Source organism: Lagenorhynchus albirostris, chromosome 20 (genome assembly GCF_949774975.1).
Source record: "Lagenorhynchus albirostris chromosome 20, mLagAlb1.1, whole genome shotgun sequence".
NCBI classification, from domain to species: domain Eukaryota; kingdom Metazoa; phylum Chordata; class Mammalia; order Artiodactyla; family Delphinidae; genus Lagenorhynchus; species Lagenorhynchus albirostris.
In genome coordinates this window covers 52,111,817-52,126,852 of record NC_083114.1, presented here as the reverse complement: position 1 = coordinate 52,126,852, position 15,036 = coordinate 52,111,817, and the positions used below count along the sequence as shown (strand labels likewise).

Below are 15,036 nucleotides of genomic sequence, written 5' to 3'. Positions count from 1 at the left end.
GAGGCGACCCTACGTACCGATGTGAAAAGCGCATTGAGATACATGACCAAAGGGAGAAGCAAGAAGCAGCACAGGGTGGAGAGTGCAACATTCTTGGTGTGCACGTCGAAACAGAAGTGCACATACACGCTCATAAATGCGGAGAAAACGTTTTCTAGAAGGACACTCAAGACACCGATAACAGCGACCGCCTTTGGGGAGAGGAGCTGGTTGGGGGCGGCCTTTCCTCTCCATCTTACACATTTCAGTATAATTTGGATTTTCTAATAATAGGCATGAATTGCATTTTTAAAATGCTACACAGGGATCTCTGAACAGTGAGCTTAGGGCTACTATGTATATTTTTCTTTAAAAAAAGAAAGAGAAAAAACACAGAAAGAAAAACAGATTAATCTAATCAGGGCTGGAGCCCAGAAATAAGCCCAAGGTCAAGACTAGAGAGTAGGCCAGTTCTCCTACTATGTCGAGGGACGCAAAGGCTAAAGGAAAAACAACAAAAAAGTAAGCACAGCCCCTTCGTGAAGGAGCTCACAGTCCGGCAGGAAAGACATAGACCCAGGTAATTGCCACCCAGGATGGTAAATTCAAGGACCAAGGCAGACCTCTTTATCCCAAAGAGACACGGCGTCAGTTGACCTGCCAGCACCCCCCTGGGGAGAGGCTGGTCTACATTTGGATTTTGCACTTGACTTTTGAAGTGTGGTACTTTTAAAACTGGTTATGACCCATTGGTGAGTCACGAAAGCAATTTAGAGGTTGCTACTAGTATTTAAAAGTTGTGCAGCCAACGTCTTAGTGTGATTTTAAGATTTAATAACTTCAGAAGCATAAATGCTCCCAACATACCAAAAAATGTCATTTGAAAGGTTAGTTATCTACATTTTAAATATGTTGACGTTTCTTATCCAGATTCATATAATACCCCCGGCTAGGGGCTCTAGCTGATTTTCAGACTTTGGAAAACCGTTCATGGGCGGATGGTCCGTGACTAAAGGGATTGCCTTTGTGAGTCCAGCCTTGTGATCTTATGAGGATTGGAGGCACACGTGACAGTCTGGACATGACCTCAAGGGAGGTCGACCAGGTATCTGAGGTGCCCACAGGAGAGGACTCTAGCTGCTTGTCCGTCCAGATTCCAGCACTCACAAAGACTTAAAATGAAAAACACAGCATTCAAATGTCAGGAAACTAAGTATAAAAGGAATTTAAATAAGTAAATACTCAACTGATGTATTTTGTAGGTTTGTAGCATTTACACTTCTTCAGTTATTAAGACTTAAAACTACACTAAGACTTCGGGGGCGACCCTGTATCCCAATATGAAATTAAAGATAAATAGTGGTGTGTGTGTGGTTGATGTAGATACCGTTTTATAAAACTTCTGTGACTTTATAGACAGGGATGCAATTCAAATAAATACATTTCTTATTTGAGACTTAATGAAGTTTGGAAAACATTGCTGAATCGGCCATTTACTGTTTTCTGTCTGCACAGAAACCCCCTTCTTTCAGAAGATGCCCTTTGAAGCCTGTGGTCCTGGTGGGAACTGCCAGTCGGGCAGTCAGACCCCCCCCACACACCACGATGGGCAGGGCAGGCGGATGTGACCCTGGGCCCAACTTCTGCTTGGGCACAAGGGACCTCTCGTTCCAGAACTGGGAGCTTGGGAGCTGCCCAGGGTCGCCGGGGTCGGGAGTCCCTGGCTGTTCCACCCCTGCCTCCCCAGTATGTGAGCAACTCAAATCCTGGTTCTGCGAAAGCTCCCCTGAACCCAGTTTCTGTCACCGACAGCCAGAGTCCTGACCACAGCCACCGTCCACTCACATCCCACTCCACAAGCCCAGAACATCTCATGCTCTGCCAGGAGGCTCTTGCCTCTGTCAAATACCAGCTGCACAGCAGTGGGGGTGGGTAGGGGGGCCTGCTCCAGGGTGGTGCCCAAGGCCTCACATTTACCTGGGTTACTTACTGGTCTTCTAGACAACATCATAATAATGGGAAGCCTTCCATTATTTAAAAAAAGAAAAAGTTAAAAAATCACTCTTCATTGCATTTTGCCCTTATTTTATAAAAAATGCGTAAGAGCGACTGAGACCAGGATGGAAGCCCTTCTGGAGGCTGGGACTCTTTGGCCTCAGTCCAGTGCTCTTTGCTTCAAGATGGTGAGCTGCGTGCACGACAGCAAAGGAGAAGAATAAAGGGAGACCGACCGTGTGCAAAATGCTCTGTCGAAGCCTTTGTCTGGAAGAGCAGTCAGTAAGGACTTTACCGGAAATTCCCTGGCATTCCAGTGGTTAGGGCTTGGCGCTCTCACTGCTGGGGCCCAGGTTCCATCCCTGGTCGGGGAACTAAGATCCCGCAGGCTGCAGAGTGCAGCCAAAAGATAAAGGATTTTACCTGCGTACCTGCTCGTAACACATCCCATCTTTAAGTTCTGCTTTGGCAGGTACGTACCTTATGCATTCAAGCAACACGATGGTGGGGGGCCCTAAGGAGGGGAGCTCAGCTGAGCCTGAGGGGCGCAGGGGAGGCCTTGGAAGGGACGAGAATCCTGAGCTGGGTCTGAGAAGAGCTGGTCAGGCCTGGAACATCCCGGCTTTTCCAGTGACTCCTTGGAGTTTGGTGTGACTGCAGGGCGGGGTGGGAGGCCAGGAATGCAGGGCCCGGACTAGAGAGCTTATATAGAGGAGCCACCGGAAGCTTCAAAGTGCGGAGAAACAGGATGAGAGCTGCGTTTGGGAGCAGTTCGTGGGGATGCACTGGCAAGACAGGAGGCAGGAAGGTTCAAAGCACAGGTGAGAGATGTAAGGGCCTGAACCGAGAGGCTAAAGGAATTGGGCCCTCAGCTCTGTCTTTGCCGAATGAGTCTTGAAGGCCCAAGGCAACTCCTCAGGGCTCTCAGGGTCTGAGTCCCACTCTGGGGCTTGCTCTCCTGTGGCTGGTGGGGCAGCTGTGCCCCACAGCTCGGCCAGGACCAGGCCTGGAGGCAGGATGCACCCAGCAGCTGCTCAGAGCGCTGACTGCAGATCTCACGAGAGGCCACTGTTGATTTCTGGTCCATGCCCTTGGTCCTGAGAATGCTGCATGGTACCCGTGCCTTAAGGGCTGCATTGTGTCCTTCCCCAAATTCATATGTTGAGGTCTGAACCCTCAGTACTCCAGACTATGACCGTATCTGGAGAGAGGGTCTACAAAGAGGTAAGTTCAGTCAGGTTATTAGGGTGGGTCCTAATCCAATCTGACTGGTGTCCTTATAAGAGGAAATGTGGACACACGGAGAGACAGCAGGGAAGCTTGCACACAGAGGAAACACCACGTGAGGACCCAGCAAGAAGGCAGCATGTGCAACCGAGGAGAGAGGCCTCAGGAGTGACCAGACCCCCGACACCTCGACCTCACGGTTCTGGAGAAAATACATTTCTGTTGTTGAAGCCATCCAGTCTGTGGTACTTTGTTATGGCAGCCCCAAGTGCAAATGAAAGTAAATCAATGTAATGAAAACTGTGAATTGGTGACACCCTCTGAGACTGACAGCTGGTGTCATCCTGGCTGGTCCCCAGAGCAGGTGCGGGACTGAGACCCCTCCCCGGTCAGCTCAGTGACCAGCGTCTCAGCAGGTTAGAGACTCGTTCTAACTTCACACGTTCTGGGCTACTTTTCTAATTCAGCTTTTCCACCAACGGAGGCAGGTGGAGGGAGGGCCTCCTGACAGCCTCGCCAAGGCCAGGAGCCCAAGACCGGAGTCCCCCAGAGGCCAAGACGGGATGGGTGGCGGAGGGGATGGGAGGGGGCTGCAGGGCCCACAGGGGCTTGGAAGGAGGCTTCTCAGAGCCCCCAGGGGCCACATGCATAGCTGACAGGCAGCACATCACCATTTATGGCTGCCCTGGCTGATGCAGGCCCGATACACAGGCTGAAGTAGAGCAGAGATGGGGGGAGACAGAGACAGGGAGACAGCTCTCTGTCTGTCTGTCCGTCTGCCTAAGGAGATGCGTCTGCCCTGGAGTCCTGCAAATAGGGTCTGTTGGACCCTGTGACCAGCCACCTGTGGCTGCACCAACGCCCCTGCCCCCCCAGTCAGTCCGGACTGGTTTTAGATAGGGAGGACCACGGCTCCACCAGGCAGGCAGAGGGGGAGGCCGGCCTGTCCCTCCCTCCCCACGTAGGCTGCAACGACAGAGATAACAGATTTCTCTGGGGCCACCGCATCCCCCATGCGCCGCCCCACAGCCTGGGTCGGGCCCACTGACCCCTCCTTCTCCGGAGAGGGTTTCCTGGCGCAAGGGCTGCTTCCAGGCTCCCACTCCAGCGGGAGCGGGCGGGACACGGTTGGCACTCCTTCCAGAAGGATTCCATCAGGCAGTCAGGCTGTTCATCCTCCGCATTCAGAGGGGGACGTCGGCTGTGGGGCGAGCAGAGAGAGCAGAGCCGACGCCAGTCCCCGGGGCGCCGGCTCTGGGTGGGGAGGATGGGCCAGCAGAGGTCATGACCAGGCCGCTCTCTCTGCCCGCTCCATCAGAACAACTCAGCCACCCTCGCTGCAGGCTGAGGCCGCTCAGGCCAGCTCTCTAAATCCACGCGTGCAGCTGGACAGGGCACGTGCCCCGTGACGAGAAACTGAAGTCTTCTTGTCCCAAGCTGGCCTCCTCCACGTGTCCATTTTATCCCTGCCGTCACAGCATCTTGACGCTTTATCGCGGCTTGGGAATGTTGATTTTTTTTCTTTCGTTTGTCCATGCCACACGGCATGTGGGATCTTAGGTCCCTGACCAAGGAGTGAACCCGAGCCCCCTGCAGTGAAGTGTGGAGCCCTAACCACTGGACCGCCAGGGAATTTCCTGCTGTTTCCTTTCTATTCTGGCTTCTAGACTCTCCCCGCCTCTGAGAGCCGTCTGGGATCCACCCCCTCATTCTCCCCACTCCTGTCTCAGTCACTCAGTGCCTTCATAGGCACGGTGTCCTCGACTCCACTCTCCTCCAGTCATCTGCTCTGAGGACAGCTTAAAATGCCGACTTCATGACGCTCTTCCTGCCAAAGCCCCATCATGACGGTTGCCACGTTCAATCCAAACAACCCCTGGCTTTCGAAGCTCTCGCGCTTCCAGACTCAGGGAGGTCAGTCTCTAAGGGCTTTCTGGCAAGTGCCGTCCTCTCCCACCCACCACGCGTGCCATGGGGTGCGGGGGCGGGCTGGAACGTGGGGTCATCCTTGGGACCACAGCCTCGGGCACAGGATCTGTCCTCGGCTGTTCACCCCCGAGCCCCTCTCCTTCCTCTGTCTGCATGCGGTCCTCTGAGATCACAGGATCTGACCTGGACGGTCTTGAGCTCATGTTATTATTCTACCCGCGGTCGGCAGAGCCCTGGAGCCGAGTGGAGGGGCTGCGGGGACCACTGCGAGGAGGAGGGGGAAGGGCAGAGGGGCGGAGACCCTCACCCAGAGCAGCTCCTCTTTTCCTCTGTGCACTGGGCTTCCTCCCGTGTAGGATTAAAGAGGGAAAAAGGTATCCGGGGCATTAAAAAATGTTAGAAAGCCACTGATCTAATATGGCTTCTACCCAGTACCAAACTCCAGTTGATAAAACCTTTGATGAATTGCCGGTTATCCAGTCTGTTTGAACACGTCTCACGTTGGGGGGATGACTACCTTACAGAGCCGTCTGCCTCTCTGGGGCACAATACACAGCTCTAGGGATGCACTGCAGGCAGGCGACACGCAAGGCCCTGGGCTAGAGGCTGGGCGTGAAGAGAAATAAGACCCCTGCTGCCCAGGGCAGTCCTACGAGGAGGCAGCACCTGCCTTTCGGCAGGAACCCACAGAGTTTTCTTTCCTTTTTGTTGTCATTGCAGCTTATTCATTCAGCAAGTTCTTTCTGGGAGCCGCTTGTCCGCCAGGCCTGTTGTAGGAGCTGGGGACGTGGCCATGAACGTGGCATGCGAGGACCCTGTTCTCACGGGCTGACATTCCACTGCGGCAGACAATGCAGGCTAAAATAAAAGATGATCTCAGCCCGTACTGAGTGCTGAGAAGGAAGCCAGCCGGATGGGACGATGTACTGGGGGGAATTTATATCCGCCAAGGTGGCCAAGGACACAGAGACTTGAAAGGGGAGGATGAGCAATCTGTGAAGATCTAGGCTGGGGAGAGTCTGCCAGGCAAGGGAGGGGCAGCGCCAGGCCTGGCCTGTGTGTGTGTGTGTGTGTGTGTGTGTGTGTGTGTGTGTGCACTGGGCGGAGGGGGCGGGGCAGCTGGGAGAAGAGGCAGAGGGCCAGGGTCCTGCTGGGCCTCAGGGGCCCTGGTAAGAGCCCGGAGTTTATTCTGTGAGCGATGGAAGCCACTGGGGGCTGTAAGCAGAACAGGAGATGAGGTTTCTATGTTACGGACAGCGGACAGCACCAGCACGCTGGTTGCTGGTTGCGGGGTGGGGCTTGGGTGGGGTACACACTGGAGGCAGGGAGGCCGCTGGGGAGGTTACTGAACAGCCGGCTGAGCCCTGGGCCGGAGCAGCGGCCAGGAAGATGGGCAGACGTGGCAGCAGGCAGGAGGCCTTCTGGAGGCACGGGTGACAGGACTGGCTGAGGGAGTGACGGGGGGGGCGGGAGAGGGAAAGGAAGAAACCAGGAAGACACGTGGGCTCTTGGTCTGAGCAGCTGTGGGAGTGGTGCTAGACTCTCAGTGGGATGAATGTCACTGGGCTTGGGGAGGAGGCGCAGGGCATGCCAGGGGGACAGAAATGAGGCACCCTTACGAGACATGACTGTCTGCGGTGCTCATTAGACAACAGAGGGGAGGTGTCTGGGAGGCAGCTGGGACGGTGCTGGGCTGGGCATATACATTTGGGCACCATCAACCACAGACCAGGAGGCCGATCGTGGCCAGTGTGTTCTGGGAGATGGCGGTGGTGGTCCAGGCCCTGATGTAAATGCTCCACTTGATATTATGGGCAGGAGCTTCTCCAACAAAGAGCAAAGGAGAGGGAGGACCTGCTCAGCCACTGACTCAAGGGGCAGGGCTGGGGAGAGGGAGAGGGAGAGGTTTAGGAGCTGCACACTGCCCCAGGGCACGAGGAGCCAGCCCGTAGGGCGGTGTGTCCAAACGTCCAGACCAAAGGGACCATCCCAGACTCTGACCTCAGATCCCAATCAGGGCACGTTCCCAAGCCCCAAACACACTCTGTCTGGCTCAGACAGCAGCCTGCCAGATTCAATCCTATCAGATTAACAGTTTTTGGCACTGTTCCTATAAATCGGATTTAGAGGACATCAAAAGCTTCATTTAAAAAAAAATACCCTGAAGCAGCAATCAGGCATCTACCAGACCCTCAATCAGTGGTTGAATTCTAGTCTCTACATTTCGGGATTAATAGAGAAGGTCAAGGACAGGGAAGAAAACTAAGGGACTGACCAAATCAGATCTGAGAGGGTCAGAAGAAGTGAAATCATTGCGTTGGGGAAAGCCAGGACTTAAGAATTTTGACCATGACTAACTCCAAGGGCAATACAGAATGTAGGGGGCCAGCATTTAATATCTCCTTAAGATCTCGGCCTCCACCCGAGGAAGGGGAACCAGCTTTAGGTCATGAGGAATAAAGACAAAGAATGGTCTGACCCTGGAGTAGGTTTACAGACCTTCATAGGAGGCCACTGGGCCAGAGGTATTTTCTTGTCTTGAGATTGACCTCAGACTCTGAGCCTTCAGCAAGGAAGAATCTGGCCGGGAGAAAGAGTATTAATACCAAGGTCACAGAATTAGGCCCTTGCTGAGACCAAGCCCAGGGTTGTCTCAACCAGACTGCCCAGAGGGTTAGCGATGTCTGCCAGGATTTCTAACTTGGAAATATTAAACACGAGCACGGACCTCCCTGGCGGCACAGTGGTTAAGAATCCACCTGCTAGTGCAGGGGACACAGGTTCTATCCCTGGTCCGGGAAGATCCTACATGCCGCGGAGCAACTAAGCCCATGTGCCACAACTACCGAGCCTGCGTTCTAGGGCCCACGAGCCACAACTACTGAGCCCGCGTGCCACAACTACTGAAGCCCACAAGCCTAGAGCCCGTGCTCCGCAACCAGAGAAGCCACCACAATGATAAGCCCGTGCACCGAAACGAAGAGTAGCCCCCGCTCGCCGCAACCAGAGAAAGCCCGCGCAGCCAAAACAAACACACAAAGAAAAAAAACAAAAAAAAACGCGCGTGTGTGCACGCGCACACACACCCTCTACCCAGGCCGTGAAACAAGGGCTGATGACTAGAAAGCAGACAATCCCAGATTGTTCCAGATGTTCAGACATCATTTTAGTTCAACCCCTTCATTTTGTAGATGGGAAATCTACAAGGTTAGGTGACTTCCCCAAGTCCTAAGGCTATTCAGAGGCAAAAATACCAGATAAGCAAGTTCCAGGAATTCTTGCACTGGGTCTCCTTTAGGCTGGTTAATCTCATTAGCTGTTCTTTAGCCACCTTGGCCAGGAGAAGGTGACCCATGTGCCCACCTCCCCGGCAAGAGAGAAGGAATGATTGCTATTAGCATCCCAGGCTTCCGTCTTTGGTTCTTATCAGGCAGCAGGCAATCAGAATGGCAGCCAGCAGCTCTGTCTGTGCGTCAGGGCCCGACAGGAGGAGGGGTTTCTGGCCCCTCTTCCATTTATCTGTCCTTAACAGGGGCAAACCCAGGGCGCTCTGCCTCAGGTTGTTCCAGAAACGCTCTGGCTACCAGGGACTTGGCATTTCTCAAAAAGAACGTCCACCAAGGGTCTAAGTTGGTCTCACCCCTCCCACGCTGTGGTTTGGGCCGATGGTCTGGGAAGGAAAAGACTACAAAAAAGAAACTGTCTAAAAGTGAACACGCTCAGCGTTTTATTTCTAACTCTCTGAAGGCAGACAGCTTTCTTCTTAAACACGTTCTTTGGGAGTTTACGTCTTCCCACTAAGTAGAAAAATTCTGACAGCTACATTTTCTATTTGCAAACAAGACTCTATCTCTGAAAGGATGAACGAAATTTAGCTATTAGGAAAGCCCCAACTTCTTTCTTATATGAAAAAATAATTACGAGCTTAAAGAACTTTACAAAACATACCCTCTTGCAGCTCTAAACGCTGAACTCTGCCTCCAGCCCTCGGCGTCATCTTGTTTAGCTGATGTACATCATTGTGATGATGTGAAGACATAATTCCTGTTTTGTGTTCGGCTTTTTTCCTTACTTATTTCTACCAATTTGCTCACTAATCTAACGTCCTAATTAACGGACATTTGGATTATTTCTGTTTCCCACCCCCCTAGAAAACCACTAGATCTGATACAGACTGCTTGTATCCCCCAGAACCCATACGCTGAACCCCCAATGTGATGGTACTTGGAGGTGGGACCTAGGGGAGGCAATTAGGCTTAATGAGGTCATGACAGTGGGGGCCCCCATGATGAGGTTAGGGCCCTCATAAGAAGAGGAAGACACCAGAGTGTCCTCTGTGCTGTGTGAGGACACAGCAAAAAGGCAGCTGTCAGCTGGCTGGGAAGTGGGTTCTCACCAGGAACCGAATCCGCCAGTACCTTGATCTTGGACTCTCAGCCTCCAGAACTGGGAGAAATAAATGTCTGTTGTTTCAACCAGTCAATTTACAATACTTTGTTATAGCAGGCCGAGCGGACTCAAAGTGGTATGAACACCTGCCAGGTATCTGTTAGCCTCCACTAAACTGGCTTCTGTTAAGAGAACAGAAAAGTGGAGTCATGCTGACACCATGAAGGTCAGGACGTGAAAAAGAAAAAAATGAAAATAAAATACAATAAAGAAAAATAAACAAATGAAGCTCAAGACACATGATGGGGGATGGGATTTACCTGCTTCTTGATCATTCTGGGAGGGCTAGGGGCTCTGCAGCTCCCGGGGGGCAGGCCTGCGGTGACAAGGCTGGTGACAAGATGGACCTAACAGCAAGATAACTTCAGAAAAGGTGAACCAGGGCCCAGCTGCATGGCAAGGACAGACAGAGGAGGCTCTGCAGCTCAATCAGACCAGCACCCCTAGACTGCCCGAAAAACCAAGCCGTTTCCTGAGAAATTCCTCACTGGGTTCCTTTTTCCCGACATTGTATGTTGGAAAATTCCAAACCTACAGAGAAGTTGACAGAATATTACAATGAACACTCATATACCCTTTCACCTAGATTCACCAATCCTTAACATTTTTCCATCCATCTTTGTACTCTCTCTCCATACACACCCATGATCTGTGTGTGGGACTATGTGAATCATGACATGTTTATCCCTGAACGTTTCAGCATGCACCTTCCTAAGAACAAGGACATTTTCCTACATGATCACAACGCCGGCATCACACTCAAGAAAGTGAGCGTTGATACAATAAACTGATCTAATAAACCATTCATTTGACACATGATCCAGTTATCTCCAAAATATTCTTCTTTTTTTTTTTAAGTCTTACTAAGTTTGTTACAATATTGCTCCTGTTTTATGTTTTGGTGTTTTGGCCTCCAGGTATGTGGGATCTTAGCTCCCCGACAAGGGATGGAACCTGCACCCCCTTGCATTGGAAGGCGAAGTCTTAACCACTGGACCACCTGGGAAGTCCCCCAAATATTCTTTATAGCTCCCCACACCCCCGCTCCACCCCCCCACCCCAAATCCAGAATCCAATCAATGATCAGGCATTTCATTTGTCTTTCCTGTCTCTTTAGTCTCCTTCAATCTCGAACAGTCTCCCTGCCTGTGACATTGGCCAGCTGCCTTATAGGAAGTCCCTACTCCGTTTCTGAGTAGACTGAGGGCCCGAGCACCAGGATGCCTGAGTCCTGGCACAGACAGAGCGATTTGACTCTAGTACTATTGAATGACACTTGACCCTTTGCCCATGACCACTGTTTGGTATCCTACAATACAGCCTTGCTGGAATCCACATCTCCATTAGGTAAGAGGCCTGCAAATCCTAAAATCCTAACCTATACCTCAGCACCCAAAAAGCACCGTTTCCTGGGCTTAAAAGGGACCAGCTCCTGTTCTTGACGCTGTTCTCCATAATTCTTTGTGAGGGTGGGGCATGCCCACCCCCGCCCCTGCCCGCTCCCACACTAATCCCTCAGAGAGAAATGACAAGAGGTTTCACAATACAACTCTGCCCTCTGCTCGGCCTCCCTGCCCGGGCTGCTCTGCCCGCATTTCTTCAGTCCCAGTTCAGCCTCCCAGCCCACGGAGGCCCTTCATGCGACTTGGTTCTCCTGCGCCGAGGGGCCGCTTCCCCATGGCCCACGGCCGCAGCGGAAGGCTGCTTCCCCGGGCTCTGGGTCCTTCTCAATAATCAGCTTTGTGAGGGTGGGCAGCAGCTGCCCCAGGCCTCCCAGGCCTCGCCAAGAAGGGAGGCGATTGGATTAGAATGGAAAATGCAGGGGGGAGGGGAGAGGTGAGTTAAGTGCCACTCTCCCGGGGCTGGGGCTGTGCCTTCCCGCTCTCAGCAGCTGGGGCTGCCCCCCCTCCACTCCCACTGCTGCTGCTCACTTAGGGAGAGGCTGGCTGAGGGCGTCCCTGCTGCTTTCCCAAACCCAGACTTGAGTTATTTTTCCCCAGTGGGCCTTCCGGTCTGCTCTCCAGGATTGGGCAGTGTGATCATCAGAAGAAAGCAGTGGGACCTGCTCTCGAAAATGCCCAAGTCCATTTCCAGACAGTTGCTAGCAGCTCCTTTCGGGGTAATGCCACCACCGGGAAGGTGGGGGAGTGGGTAACAGTGGATATTTGTGTCCCCCAGCACCTGGCCCAGGGCCTTGTGCACAGCTGGAGTCGACGTGGGCTTGCTAGCTCAGAGAGGGCTGGAGACCTGAACCCAAAAGGGAAGGGCGAGACCTCCAAAGGAGGAAGTGGACTTAAACTTAATTCTCCCGTTGGGTGGATCACGTCAGGACAGGCCGTGGAGAGGAAGGAGGGACGCACAAGCCTCAACTGTCACGGTCATCTGCTCTGGCAGCACACCAGCTCCGAGGCTGTGTCCACCACACTAGCCTCCGTAAGGTGCCTTGTCCTTCGAAGCCCCCACTCGCCCTCACAGGACCTGCTTTCTCCCAGCCAGAGGCAAACCAGGGCTGCTTTTTAAAGAACCACTAAACCCCTTACATAGATATCATACTGCCGAGAGCCTAGAGGCCTTGTAGAAAGTTTTTTCAGAAGTGCTGTAACCCAGAGGATCGAGATGACTGAGCACCACTAAAGGACATTTTATTTATTCATTTATTTTTGGCCGCGACATGTGGCATGCGGGATCGCATTAGTTCCCCGACCAGGGATCGAACCTGGGCCCCCTGCAGTGGGAGCGTGGAGTCTTAACCACTGGACTGCCAGGGAATTCCCTACAGAACATTTTAAACTTCAGTCCAGAAGCTGCCTCTGGGTGAAAAGGGGCCACTGTGTTAACTCTAGGAGCAGGGCTGACTGAGAGCAAGTGGCAGCCTGGGAACAGCCCCTATACCTCCCCTGTTCCCAAGAGAATCCTAAATATGGGAGCAAACCTAACACATCAGCACACGTCCAAACCCCACCTGCCATCACCACAGGTGAGGTCAGCAAGAACCACAGGGCCTCGGTGCTCCCTGGGATGAATACAGAAGCTCTCCTCAGCCTGGTCAGAATACACTCTAATGACACAATTAGTCACCCTCTTGTCAAGCAAAGCGCCTGCTCACAGGGGGTCTGGAACAATTACTCAGCAAAGAGAAATGCCTCCGCCAAGCCTCGCTGCCTCCTCCTCCCTGCAAGGATTCTCTCCAGTATAAACCATTGTGTCCAGCAAAATTCAGAGTGGGCGCTGCAGACGTGCTCACAACGCACCAAAGCAGCTTGCTCACAGTTCTGACCGTCCTGGCCATCCTGCCTTCCAAGAAAGGGACCTCAGGAGTCAGAACAAGGCCTTCTGATCAGGCTCTGGACCCTTGCTGGTGGCCTGGAAGGACCAAGGGTGCTGAAGTCCTGGGAAGGCGCCTGGCAACTAGGCTTCCAATCTAAAGAGATACATTGGAAAAAGTGTATCGGGCTGGGCAGAGGAGTGCCCACAAGCCATCAGACGCCCATCTGGATATCCTGAAGCAAGACGGCGGCCGCGGGGTCAGGACAGAGCTGCTGGACTGCAGAAGCAGGAGGGCCGATTTGGGGGGCTCAGCTGTGCCGCAGGAGGGCCTTATCCTGCTTCCTCACTACACACTGGCCCGACTGATCTGCAGCCCCTGGGGGAGTGTGCAAAGCACCGTGCAGTTTGGAAACGGCAATAAAAAGGATTGCAATTGTCCGGTGCCTTTCTTTCAGTCCCACCCAATGGGTCTCACACATAAATGACTCAGGAATCTGGATTTCAAATTAGCCTAAAAAGAAAAGGCAGCTTTCCTTTTTTTCTTTCTTTTCTTTAAGTATTATATTTTCCACTATCAAGACAACTGTCATTGCAGCCCTTGAAACAAGCCACATGCACGTGGATTTGGGAACCCGTGGGCTGGAGGGTGAGGGGTGGGGAGTGGGGTATGACCCGTGCCGGGGGAGGAGAGGCCAAGAAGAGGAAAGCCAGCCAGGCGACAAAACACAACTCAGACAGGCTCGGCGACACTTCGCGGGGGAGGGCGTTGAATCTGCACGCCGGGACCTTCCCTTCCTGCCGTCCGCGGGCTCCTGCCCTCCCTGAGGCAGCCCAGCTCAAGACTGGGGGCCAGGTTCTCGGCTCTGCCGGGGGCGCCAGGGGGCGCCGAGCCGCGGAGGGTACCTGGCCCCAGAGTGGGAAGGGGAGCCCGGGAGGGCGGGTCCGTACCTGCCTCTCCTCGGCGGCCTGCTCCTCCGCCTCCGCCGGCGCCGCCGCGGACTCTTCCGGCGGCGCGGACTCGTCCGGCGGCGTGGGCTCGTCTGGCGGCTTGGGTTCCCCCGGCCCCTCGGGCGCGGCTGCCGGCTCCGCCGCGCAGGGGCCGAGCGGCGCGGGCGTCCCGCTGGCCTCGGCCGGGGTCGCGGACTCCGGGGGCGCGGGCTCCGGGGGGTCGGGGCTCGCGGCCGCCCCGCGCCTCACCAGCAGCCAGGCAAGCAGCAGCGCCAGCGCGGTGGCCAGCGCGGGCAGCGCGGCCAGCAGCTCCGCCGGCGCCTCCATCGCGCTGCGGCCGCCCAAGTGCTCGCCCGCTGGGACCCCAAGGGAGCGTGCCGCGCCGCGCCCCGCCTCGGGGCGGAGCCCCCGCCGCGCCCCGCCCCCTGCCCGCCCCCGACCTCCCAGGACCCGCGGTGGGGGGTGGGGGTGGGGTGGGGGTGACTCAAGCTGCTGGGGACCAGAGCCCTGGCCCCTTGGGAAGTGCTCCTGAGGCCCGAGAAGGGCCGAGCCCTCCCTGCCTGGGCAGGCCCGACGCTTTGGGCTTAGGATCCTTTTGAAAAGCAGTTTGAAATACCCAGTACTCCGGGGCCCTTTCGGCATCATTTTAGACCCGAGCAGGTCATCTTAGAGCACTTTGGAATTGCTAGCTGGGGGATGCTAAGGGCCAAGTAAAGACAGGAGGGTTCACTAGACGGTAGCTCAGGACTGCCTGTAAGACAATGAAAACACCAACTCTGCTTACTTTTAGCCACTTTACAGACACGTCACCAGCTGCTTTTACTCCTTGGGGTTGCTTTGATACGTTTTCACCAAGAGGACGTTTCTAGGTGCTGGCCGGTGAAGGCCCCTTCCCGGTCTGGACCCAGCGGCCTTCCACACAGGCCTCAGGGTATGGAGGCTGCCCCCAAAGACGGGCTTCAGGAATTCAGCACCAGGTGCCGTGGGTCAACTCTATTTCCCCTACTGTCTTTCTTCTTCTCATAACTCTGGAATGTAGGAGGGTGGAATGAGGGAAAAGAAGCCTACTGTTTTTGTTTCTCCAGACCTTTCCAGGGCTCTGTCACTGAACAGTGTATGCTGGAGACAAATGCAGTGTAACCGAAAACTTCATTTCCTACCACTCCCAAACCCTGCTCTAGTTATTTTTAAAAAACAAGGAGTGGACAAAGTTTGTAAGGTATCATGCCAAACACAGGCCTA

At 54.0% G+C, this 15,036-nt stretch overlaps 1 protein-coding gene across 1 annotated transcript in view; it reads right to left on the bottom strand.

Annotated features, from left to right (window-relative positions):
- MXRA7 (matrix remodeling associated 7) overlaps window positions 1-14,154 on the bottom strand; it is a 29,829-nt gene extending 15,675 nt beyond the window's left edge. Inside the window, exon 1 of the mRNA XM_060133715.1 lies at window positions 13,795-14,154. Within this exon, the coding sequence (XP_059989698.1) occupies window positions 13,795-14,121 (327 nt within the window). The 5' untranslated portion in view covers window positions 14,122-14,154. The remainder of the gene's footprint in view (window positions 1-13,794) is intronic.
- Between the last annotated feature and the right edge of the window lie 882 nt (window positions 14,155-15,036).